This window comes from Gymnoscopelus braueri, assembly GCF_963280865.1.
Source record: "Gymnoscopelus braueri genome assembly, chromosome: 2".
NCBI lineage: Eukaryota > Metazoa > Chordata > Actinopteri > Myctophiformes > Myctophidae > Gymnoscopelus > Gymnoscopelus braueri.
Window position 1 is genome coordinate 27,048,675 of NC_137604.1, and position 12,450 is coordinate 27,061,124.

The window sequence follows — 12,450 nt, forward strand, 5'->3', positions numbered from 1 at the left end:
TTTTATTTGGCAAACAAATATAAAGCAGCACAGTTACATTTAAAATACTTTGTCTAAAAGGTCAGTTCAAAAACGTCCTTGCGGTCTTGTTTCCATTGAGGTGTCAGAACAGGTGTCAGGGAACAGGAAGAGAGTTTAAAGATCAGCATAACTAACGAACACGGAAAAGCAGGGAGTGTTTGAAATGAGTTTTTCGCTCCCACACTCGACATTTAACACCAGTTCTGGACTGTTCTAGACTGTCCTACCTGCAGGCAGGGGAGTGGTGGCGTCAGGCCATTGTTTTCTCAAGGACTGAAATAACCCTATTGCTGCCCCGAAGGCCATTCCACCTATGCAAATACTGTACACCCAAACACTAACACAGTTGTCTATGTCCTCTTTAAAGCCTCACTGTTGTTCAGAAGCCCACAAACTCAAAGCGTACATGCACTCACACGCACGTGCATATATACACCTGTCAATTATAAGCATAAGAATGCTCTCTTTCTGGTCCCAGTCCCTCATTATGTTGTCAGATGTCAAAAGGTGTTTGTCTCAGTTTATTGCTGCAAGTTAAGCTTTAGAAAGAATGATGCCGGTACCCGGCATCATTCAACGTATGTTGAACATTTTCATAAATGTGACTGTTTGGAATTTTTCTAAAAGCAATAGATTGTCTCACGGGGATTAATAAAAGTCTTGTCTGTCTGTCTAATCTATCTATCTGCTGTATCTATCTGTGATGTGTCAACGTCCTTTTAACTTTAACAGTGAAAGGTAGAGGCACCTGCCTCTGAAGGAAATGCCAAGAGAGTGTGATGAATACTTAAATAGTCACATAGAAATCTTAAACAATCAATTATCTATTTGTTTATTTACTGAACATAGTTTGTTGTGCATATACATAGAACATAGTGATTTTAATTACGGCAACAAATCACTGATATGTTCAGCATGTCTTGTGGTAATTAAATGGGAGGTTATGTCTCTTTTTTCTTCAGGTCGTACTTTCCCCACTCATCCATATTTCCAGGCTCAGCTGGGGGCAGGACAACTGTCTCTTTATAATCTACTGAAAGCCTACTCCCTGCTGGATCCTGAGGTACATTCTTTAATCTTTGTCATTCTCTCCTTCCCCTTTTCTCCAGCTCCATGTGTCTTTCTTACACTCTCTGGCCCCGAACCCACCAGACGTACACTTCACGACCGCTTCACTTTCGCACCCATGTTAATGAATGCAGCCGTTCTCATGCACGGACGCTTCGCTCGCACTCGTGAAGCAAATTTTTCAGCTCTGTATTCTCATGGAAATACGCTGTAATTTATATGCACAATATCTGCATCCTATCACCCCATATTAATGTTTTTAAACCTAGACAATCACCATTGTGGGATTAATCGAGTTAAATCAAGTCATATGTTTTTAGGGCATTAAACCAAATGCCTGTGAAAAAACAACAAACAAACTCTGTTGCGTGCAAAACTGCGCCCGCAAAAATCTGCGGATGGGCATCTAGTGGGCTCGGAGCGTAACTCGTAAAGAAATCAATATTGCCAAATATCCCCAGGGTAAACACATTGAATCAACAATCATGGTAGAAACAAGGGAATGTCTTGTGGTGGAACACAATAGCTACACAGGTGGTCTACACAGGTGGTATAAATTGGCCTACACCTAATAATAAATTAAAATTGATCACATGAAGGCTTAGCAGACAAAAGTGTGGATTCTTGTAGCCTTTTGGGGGGGGGGGGGGTCAAAAGAAAAGCCCCTACCACATTGTTTTCTAAAACTGGTTTAATCAAACGTGTATGATTTATGATGATGCTGTATATACCACAGGCACACAAATTCCTTCTTCACATTTGTATGTTTTTCATGGAGAATCATGCAGGTTCTTTTTGTTATCCGACTCCTCACTGTTTGCGTGGATGTTAACTGTAATTGCCGGTGTCGTCCTAGGTGGGGTACTGCCAGGGCCTGTCCTTCATAGCAGGAGTGTTATTGTTACACATGGGGGAGGAGGACGCCTTCTACATGCTTAAGTTTCTGATGTACGACATGGGGCTCCGCAAGCAATACAGGCCGGACATGATCATACTACAGGTGATCAATCACACTCCTACATACTCACATTCCTGTCCTCCACCACTCACAGTCCACATCAGTGTTGATTTCGTCAACAAATTTTGATTTAGTTTTAGTCTTTTGGATAAAATTCCATCCAGTTTTAGTCACATTTTAGTCATCTGAAATGTTTCCGTTTTTGTCTAGTTTCGTCAACTAAATATCATAAGATTATAGTCGACTAAATCTACAGTTGATTTGGTTGACTAAGATGTATTTCGGCGGGCCTCGATGGCGTCGTAATGGCTGATTTTACACTTGGTTGCAACTTGCATGCTGAAAATAGCCGATCTACAAGCTCACGACGTGTTGTGAGCTTGTAGAGCTGCTATTTTCAGAGCGCAACACCCCGAGCGCAGCCAGATATAAAATGTCTTACATTAGTTCTGGATCTCTTCTCCACTAGTACCTCCCTAACATTTTAGTCTAGTTTTTATTTGTTGACGGAAAAAAAAGGCAGGCGCCGAACATTTTTTGTCACAGTTTTAGTCGACGAAATCAACACTGCCTCATCAGACCGGTGAACACGTTGTCTCGTGTGGTGTTGTCGCTGTCCCATGTCAGATCCACATGTACCAGTTGTCGCGGCTGCTCCATGACTACCACAGGGATCTGTACATCCACCTGGAGCAGCAGGAGATCGGACCCAGCCTCTACGCTACTCCCTGGTTCCTCACCGCATTCGCCTCGCACTTCCCCCTCGGCTTCGTGGCCAGGGTCTTTGGTAAGCTCCCACGTCCACAAAACTACTGAAGCAGACATGCGATGATATATCTCTGTCATTATGGCTTGTGTCATAGATGTTCCTTTCTAAAAAGTGAACTGAAATCGGCTTCATATTTCCCATTAAGTCTGTGGTCAGTAGCGATGGCAATTTAATACATTATGAATCCTAACGTCCCTATTCTGGGCATGTCATGTTAGATCTACAGTATAAGCGTTGTGAGCTTGAAGATCTGCTATTAGTATTTGGTGTAAAGGGGAAAATAGGAAGGGACCCAGTATAGACCCTGGGGGGTCTATACGGGTCAATGAAGTGTATATACGGTTTAAAGGAGAATTCCGTACTAGCCTTTTCCTTACCTTTTATATGATATTATGTCCTAGGACGAGTGGTACAGTAGAACATTTTCAGAACTCCATCCCGCGTCCACCGCAGCTCTAAAAACCCCGAGCGGACGGTCTGTGCGCTAGATCGTGTATTTGTATCACGTTTTTTTTTTGTCGTTGTTGATATCTGACGTTCATATTGACAGAAACCTAGCCACAGTGTTTGTGTTAGATGGGCCCCTCCGGAGGTCTCGCAAGACGATTTTTCACCCGTGATTTCATCCAAGTCAGGTTGTAAACACTACGGCGGCCCATTTGGGACAAAAACCCTGTGGCTAGGTTTCTGTCAATATGAATTTGTAAAGAAAAAAAAAATGGACCGTCCGCTCGGGTTTGTAGACTGGACTCGGGATGGAGTTATGAAAATGTTCTACTGTACCACTGGTCCTAGGATATAATGATATCATATAAAGGCTAGTCTGAAATTGTCCTTTAAGTGGTTAACCCATTAAGGCCTGAGTCCAATTCTTAAAATGTTTTCTAAATCCTAACAGATTTTTGAAAAATATATAAAAAAACTTTTTACGATTTTTCAAAAATAGCAGATCTACAAGCTCATAGCGCGGCACTCGGTGCCGCGCTATGAGCTTGTATATCTGCTATTTTTTAATAGCCAAAGAAATCTAAAGTGACTCAGATGCGTTCCCGGTCTTAATGGGTTAAAATCTGTGACTTTCCAAGAGATGGTTTGACCTCCATTTCGTTTTGATGAATGGCGTATATGTCGTCCCGTGCGTGCACACGCACACGTACGGCACGTGCACGCGTTTGAGGTTTCATCGGAATGTAGGTATTGGCTATCGTTTTCCGTGAGCACGGACCCTGTGTTTGTACTGAAAATGCCATCACACCCACATCATCCCCCCCTCCATTTGTCTCCTTTTTTATACATGTCTTACATGCCTTTGTTTTCCCTCACCTCCTCATTCTTTTCCATGCCAATGATTTCCTTCATGGTCAATTTCCTGCGCTGGTTCTCAGTCACTGAACCTGATCCACTGGCTCCACACGTTCTGAGCAGCGCCGAGTGTGTCTGAGTGGCATCGTACAGTTGTGAGGGCTTTGATAGACACGATGTGGGGCTCCACGCCACGCCTGCATTCCTCTCCCTTTAATCTGCTGTGTAATCTGATACAACCCTGACCCAACTTGGCCCTACCCATATGCATGCACGCGGGGCACACACACTCACTCTCTCTCTCTCTCTCTCTCTCTCTCTCTCTTACCCTCCACACACACACACACACATACACACATACACACACCTATTCGGTTTGTTCACATTAGCTCATGCATGTGTTTGCTTAAAGTTTTTTGCTGACGTCAAACCATCCATCACCCATGCAGCCCTCAAGTCCACATTCAGCACTTAATCCTGTGGTGTGCATGTTAGTATTATCCTAACATAAATTATGTAAATAAAGCAGGCTGTAACTCTCCACCCCCCCTCTCTCTCTCTCTCCCCCTCTGTCTCTCTCTGTCTCTCTCTGCCTTTGTTATTTTCCTTTGTCCCAATTTTTTTGTCTTTTCCTGTTCTTCTTCTGTTTTTCTCCCCTGTTCTTTCTCCCTGACTTCTCTCTCTCTCTGGCCCCTGTCTTCTCTCCATCAGACATGTTGTTCCTGCAGGGGTCGGAGGTCATTTTCAAGGTGGCCATGAGCCTGCTGGGCAGCCACAAACCTCTGATCCTGCAGCATGACAGCCTGGAGTCCATAGTGGACTTCATCAAGACCACCCTGCCTAACCTAGGACTGGTGCAAATGGAGAAAACCATCAATCAGGTTGGTTGTGTGTGTGTGTGTGTGTGCGTGTTCGTGTGCGTGCGCGTGCGCGTGCGCGTGCGTGTGTTTGCGTGCACGAGTGTGCGTGTTTAATGTACACTGGGTGGTTTTGATTGGAGCATTTTCTCAATGAATTACAGTAAAACTGAGTTACTGTGATGTGTACTGTACTTGTATTTAAAATGTATAGGGGTTCTTTTTTTTTCTACCTGTGTGAAATATTTAGATCATTTGGACCACAAACTAGGAGTGTGTTTAAAAAAAATTTGGAATTGGTCAAATACTGGCTTCTATTCTTATATCTGTCTGAAAACATTATTTCAGTGGTCTCCAGGGGTATCTCTCACTCTGGCATCCCACAGGAGTTGAGTTTTGTTTCTGGAGAGGAGTTTGTTTAGCCTACACAAAGGAACACATTTATTTCCAGACATGTCAGAATAGTCATCTGAGTTCAAGATTATAGATGAAGAATTAGCATTTGAAAAAGATGGTCGTCCCTATTTATTTGAGCCAGAGAGTAACCTACACAGAGGAATACAACAAGCAGGAAGCCTCTGGAGAGCAGACTCTGTTGTTGTTCATGTTGCGTAGTGTTGTGTCGTGTATTTTGTTTATTACGAAGAAGAAGAAAAAAACAATGGTTTGTTTTGTACATTTCTAAATTGTGCCAAAAAAAGTGCAACGCTTTGCTTCATCTTTCATAGTCACTGATTGACCTCATTTAGTTTTGTGGCCTTGATTCCCATGATTAGTTACGGTACCTTAGAAGTGTACGAAATAATGGAAGGTATGCTTGTTGTGGGTGTGGTTTGCCATGGTGTGGCTTGATGTGTTTGTGGTGTGGTTCTCCTGCTGTTTCTGGCACTGCATAACAATTTCTCAGAAGAAATCATATCATATTGCTTCCTTACTGTGGAACATAATTCCATTGACCTGATGTAATGGCAATCAAATCTTGAATGATATGCCTGTATTTATAGCACAATAATTGTGATATACCCCTATTTAAATGATAGTGTTATCTGATGAGTGCATTATTAACTAGTGAGTAACAAAGCACGTTGTTGTTTGAGAGCGATATGTCTTGCCATGCGTGTGCTTGTGAGAAATATGGAATTCAGAATCAGAGAGCATTTAGAAATAAATGGTGAATTACAGTATGTTGCAAAATGAAAAACAAACAAAAAACTCAACAGAAGAGAGAGTGAAATAATGTGCACGTACTTGCCAGTTCAACGTGTGTGTATGTGTGTGTGTGTGTGTATGTATGTGTGATCAGGTGTGTGAGATGGATGTGTCCAAGCAGCTCCAGGCCTATGAAGTGGAGTACCATGTCCTGCAGGATGAGCTGCTGGACACGCCTCCTACACTCAACCAATCGCAGCGTACTGCACAGCTAGAAAGAACCAATCAGAGCCTCCGGCAGCAGAACCTTGACCTCCTGGAGGACGTTCAGGTACGACACACACACACTTCATACTGCAATAGATCTAATAAAAAGTCAGCCCTACAGAAGAAAGCCACATTGGTGATTAAACATATTTAAAACGTTTTTCTTTTGTACTTTTTTTGTTTGTTATTGTGGTGGTGTTGTTTTGTTCCTCCTGCTCATCTACTCTCCATGACCTCTCTCTCTCTCTCTCTCTCTCTCGCTCTCTCTCTCTTATTTTTTTCCCGCCGCCCCTCCCTTTCCAGGTGTCCCACGCACGGGTTTGCTGCCTGGAGAGCTACGTAGGGACCCTGGTTGAGTCCGAGGGCCAGTTGAAGGAGCAGGTGTCTGCGCTGGAGGAGGAGAAGAGATGTCTACAGAGCACAGTCACACACCTGCACCACCTCCTCGTCAGCCTGGGCATATATGCCACCCCAGACGGACACACACTCACACACACGCTGACCCCCGAAGGACACACAGCCCTCACACAAACCCAGCAGCGCGGGCCAGATAGTTCAGAGGGGCTGGGGAACGGGATGTCAGTCTCTCTTCCCCACCCACTGGCTCTCCCAGATGGCCCTTAAAACCACACTGACCAACTCACTGAAAACACTAAGCTTGGCTGGGATGCAGCGAGCAGAGAGAAGCTGGCTGCCTGGGAGTCATAAGAACCAGGAAAAGAAGGTCTGGTTGGTTGGGGGAGAGATGTTAAGATGATTCCTTCAACCCTCCAGAATGTTCTAGGTGGCAAGATTCACACCATGCCAAATAAATCACCTGAAGAAGAAGGGAGATGGAGGTTTTGGAGGGAGACCAGAGTAGACTGTGGACCCTGTGTGACTTTGTTTGTGCCATGAACTTGGACCTTTAACCCCCCCCCCCCCCCCTCCCCCTCCCCCCAGCTCAATTCTTTGTTTAAACGAATGTGTGATTCGACCAACAGTCTCCCAAAGAAAGCACTGTACACACTGGGTCCGTACTGTGACATGAGACCCAATGCACAGTTACATTTGCACCGTACTTGTAGTTTTGTCATTTTTTTATGTTTCGTATGTTTATGTATTGTGTGTTATGCGTGTGTATGAGATGGTTTGAGTTCGCGCACATGAATGTAACGGTTGCAGTGACGCTGAAAATGGCAAACAAATGTTTATACATTTTAGCCGGAACAAAGATTCAATGCCACCTATATCAAACTATACATCTCAGAAGCTGATAATCAGCTTTGGGGCTAATGAGAAAGATGAATGTGTACCAGAGAAGCAGGTTGAATATAGTGATTTTGATATTTGGCCACATCTCCATTAAGCACGATAGGAGAGAAAGACTGAACAAAAATATACTGCCATCATCACTCCCCTTTCTTTCCATTGTGAAACTGTTGAACCTTCTTATGTTGATTTCTACTGTCACTCCAATGAACAATGCTCCAATCCAGTTCCTTTGTCATTGGTCTGTCTGTTCATGCATACCTGTTGATTGAAATTCTTAGGGACAGAAATGGCTCTGGTTTCATAGGTTTTTCTAATAAGGATGAATGTCTACTTTTTGAGTGCCTGATCAATTTGTTTTGCAAAATTACAGCAAGGAAAGATTCATTTCTGAAATGTTCTGTTTCTGTTCAAGTCCTTTGTTGCAAAGACAATCTGTACAACTGCTATAAAACTACCTACTGTATTCAGCACACTGAAAGCTTTACAGACAGAGCTGGAGCTTGTTGTGTGTGTGTGTGTGTGTGTGTGTGTGTGTGTGTGTGCGTGCGCGTGCGCTATGACAAATGCATGCATGTCACTCACAGAAACATGTTGATTTACACTGTAAACACATTGCTTTAACTCCCTACTCTCTTTGTTTCAATGCATGTAATTCGTTTTTATTGGTAATTATTATTGTACTGTCCCATACTTTGATGAAATACATCTGTTCACTTTCCAGTGCAATGGAAGCACAACCCCTCTCTCTTTTGTTTTTCTTGTTGGTGTGTACACACATTCTGAGAATAAGTTCTTAGGGTATGTGCACTTACTGTAAGTGTGAGTGTGTGTCACATTTCTGGCATTTGCGTGACAGTATTCTGTTTTGTTGTTTGCCAGGCATCATTTCCTCCATCAAAACATGCTAATCATTTTATAATGGTGATCTTTTGCTGTAAGCAAAAGATTTTCTTTTGGAATTCTGTGCTTTATTTAGAGGGAAAAGAAGCCACGGGCAGAGAGGGGAGTTATACAAGACATGACAGGAGTCAGATTGGGTGCTCCCGACTGACAAGGAGCATTATGGTCATTGCACTAACTGGCTGCGCCACCAAGCACCACACCTTGATGGGGGAAGCATGTCTGGGCAAGTTGCTGTGTGTGTGTGTGTGTGTGTGTGTGTGTGTGTGTGTGTGTGTGTGTGTGTGTGTGTGAGAGAGTGTGAGCTGCATATATACTGTAATACAGGTGGTTATAAGCTCAGTCAAATGGTCTTGACTCTGGCTGATAGCAGTCATTGGGGCTATGGAGGTATTCCATTCTGAGGCAGAGGCATCCATCACACATTCTCATGTAATTGGAATGTCAATCAGTCCTACACTACGCTCTGATTTTCTTAGATAATCTTTTAATCAGCTTCTGCCAGGAAGAGGAGTGTCTTCACAGTATGATCCCAGAGTACTTGGTGGACACCTGTTCATCAATCACATGTATGGTGTTTTGTTAAATTTGAGTTTTTTTTTATTACATTAAACTTACTACATATATAACACAATGATAAAAGTCTGCTTAGTTTTTAGGCTTTCTGACCCTTCATAACCACTTAAGCCCTATTGTATGCATAGTCGTGCAACGTTGTCACAGGGGAAAGAACAGATCTACAGTATAAGCTCACAACACGTCGCATTGTGGTACGTGCATTTGGTAATCTTCGGGAGGGGGGGGCTGGAAAGTTTTAACATTTTTGGAAATGTGCACCTATAATGACATGCCCAGAATAGCTACACCAGGTTGAAAGTGGTTAAATAACGATAATTCTAGAGCATCTACTGTACCCCCCACTGTCAGAGTTAATTATTGAGGATTTTACAACATTTTCAACAGTCCTTATCCTGTGTTGATAAGTCTTGTGTAGCCAGACAATCAGAGATCGCCTACTGAGAAGTCTTGGGAATTGAAATTCAATATAATGGGCACAATATAAACAGCAGCTAACAAACCTAGGCCACTGCTTTGAAAACAAATCAATCACTGTCCCAATATGAAGGACCACACTAAAGTATTTGCATTGGTTCTGAAAAATCAATGCAGTTATTTCTTTGATTACCAAATCGTTTTCCACCCAGTTTTAGCTCATACTGTACACTGAATTTCGATATCCCCATGTAGGCGACAAGGCGGAGATCTCTGATCATCCGGCTATGTCTTAAGTAACCTTGACTACAGTGGTAGAATTAGTATACTACCATACCTGTAGTGCAGAAAATACTGTAGAGCACAGACAATTACAATCCATGAATCCAGTGCAGATCCAAAGTTTACAGGTGTAAAAGTGGGTGAAATTGTTTTGTACAAACTCCCAAGCAACCTTTGGCAGATGCAAAAATAATCAAAAGAACAGAGAAAGAAAAAAAAGTCAGATAACAAGACACAATATCAACTAGAAAAGTGCTCCTCGGAGCACAGATCTCTCCCTTGGCTGGGTGGCCTATCCAGGGCTGACAGTCTTGCCCACACATTTTTGAAGCCAATTACAGGTAAACCATCTGACAACCTTGTTTGACGGTTAATGTCACATGACTCACGAAACCATCTCTACCTAATTAGTTGAAAAAGAAAACATGTGTCACTAACAAACAGTGACATTGTAGCATTTGTAGTGCCCTCTATGGGTGTAAATGAAATAGCCTTTCGCTCTGTGTTGTTGGCCCCTCAATGTGTGATGCGTATACTGTACTACAAACCAGTTCAACGACTTGTCCAAAAAGTCCAGTTCAAAGGATATTTCCATGACAAAGTAACTCATGTTAAACCAGAAGCCTTTTATATCAGTGGTTCTCAACCTTTTCAGCCCGCGTCCCCCCAAAATAATCATATTTGAACTGGGGACCCCCCAAAATAATCATATTTGAACTGGGGACCCCACACCCTGACAAGCACTTGGAGTTGAGGCAGTACATATAGTTTGACTCGGTTCCACAGATATATATTGTGAAAATAGCCGATCTACACATACTTGTAGATCTGCTATTTTCACAATTTGTGCCTCTATCTTATATTATTTGATATGTAGTTTGTTGATTACTTTTATGCAGTAATGGTCTTTTTCATTTTTTTAAAGGTGTTAAATAGGTCTTAAAAGTCATTAAATTGTCACTTTACTGTCATCTGGGGACCCCCCCCCCCAAAAAAAATCATGTGGGGACCCCCCTGGGGGTCCCGACCCACAGGTTCAAAACCACTGCTTTATATAACATGCAGGTAATTTCTTCACACCTGCCTGTGGTAATCAGACTGCTTAGTAGTTAAACCATGCTCAACTTATTGACTGTTCAATAGATTTACTGTCTAATCCTAACACCACACAGCCTACCATCACTGGCATTAGTGGCACTGGCTGAGATTGGCCATGGTGAATCTATGATAATAATGTTGGTACCTTTGTGTTATTCTTAGGCTAGACTCTTGCGCACACTAATCTTGTCTTTTTAGCAAGGGGCCATGTGCATTGAGTAACCGTAATGTTTTGAGCAAGGGTGGTACTGGCTTTACTGTATCCCCTTTTCATCATCAAAATCATAGAGAATGTTGGGGGTGTGTATGTCCTGCGCCCTGGTTAATTTCAGTATCTACTGTACAATATTTTGCTCATTAACCCACTTAAACCCTACGTAGCCTACTTGAGTTGACCGGGGTCAACCAGGGGTCTACATTTGGTCCCCTCCTTTTTTCCCCTCACAACGTGACTTGTACATCAGCAATTTTCACCGAATGTTCAACTATTATGACATGCCCGGAATATGGACATAAGGGTTCATTTGGTTAATGGATTTAATGCATACTTAATTATACGTACTTCGACAATGGGTCCTGGGCCAAAAAAAACGACCATTTAGAAAGATAATGGATGTAATGCAATCAAAAGTCTGTTTACTATTAACATGTTTTCATTGATTGTGGTTTGGCTGTTCCAGTCAGAGTGTATAAATACTTTGGAAAACGTGTTTGGAATAGATAACTGATAACTAGATAACTTTGCAGCCCAAACATTCCTGTTTTTATTTTTGTCAACAAAGAGCTGAGACAATCCTTGATTAAGGATTACATAACTCATGACTAACTTCTGAAAGAACTAATGTAATTATAATTACAGTTTATTTGTTTGGCACTTATCGAAGCAAGGTTACAAAATACAAAACGATACAGAACAGATATTTAAAAAATACATCAAAGAAAAAACATACCGTATATAGTAAATATAAAATACAAATAGCATAAAATGAGATAAGAATGGATACAAATTATATTTTTTATGTCTTTTCAGAAGTTATGACACTGACTTTGGTGTGTTTGTCCTTATGGTTGTCAGTACTGGACATGTTCACACACGGTGCATGTTGTTCACCGATTTCATGCCTATTTGAACATTTGGCTAAGTAACCAGGTCCTGTAAATGCCATCATTCTGCAGTTAGCAGGTAGCTGGGCTACATGAGGAGAGACCGTTCTTTTTGTTTAAAATCTTCATAATCCATGCTTAACCTCTAGAACATTTTCAATCCTGTGCAAATATAATTTTAATCCAGTGTGTATGTGTGTGGTACGCTTTCAGTAGTTGGTTAAAAAAAAAAAAAAAAAAAAAAAAAAGTGGGCAGGTCTTACCTGATCTAAGCATTGGGTTACTGCTGTAGCGTGTTTGTGGTTGAAACTCAGTGAGACATCTGTGGACAAACAACTTCTCAGTTGAGCGAAGCGAGAGAGAGCAGGATCACCCGCTGTCTTAAGTGCTGCCTACACTTGTGTAAACAGGGTGTGTGTGTGTGTGTG

At 42.1% G+C, this 12,450-nt stretch overlaps 1 protein-coding gene across 4 annotated transcripts in view; it reads left to right on the forward strand.

The window, feature by feature from the left end:
* Positions 1-8,382, forward strand: part of tbc1d1 (TBC1 (tre-2/USP6, BUB2, cdc16) domain family, member 1) — a 62,087-nt gene extending 53,705 nt beyond the window's left edge. For all 4 annotated transcript variants that reach the window (XM_080419813.1, XM_080419815.1, XM_080419814.1 and 1 more), the window contains 6 exons: positions 984-1,084; positions 1,946-2,089; positions 2,675-2,834; positions 4,830-4,999; positions 6,279-6,455; positions 6,695-8,382. In XM_080419813.1, the coding sequence (XP_080275939.1) occupies positions 984-1,084; positions 1,946-2,089; positions 2,675-2,834; positions 4,830-4,999; positions 6,279-6,455; positions 6,695-7,015 (1,073 nt within the window). In that variant the 3' untranslated portion in view covers positions 7,016-8,382. The remainder of the gene's footprint in view (positions 1-983; positions 1,085-1,945; positions 2,090-2,674; positions 2,835-4,829; positions 5,000-6,278; positions 6,456-6,694) is intronic.
* The last annotated feature ends 4,068 nt before the right edge of the window (positions 8,383-12,450 follow it).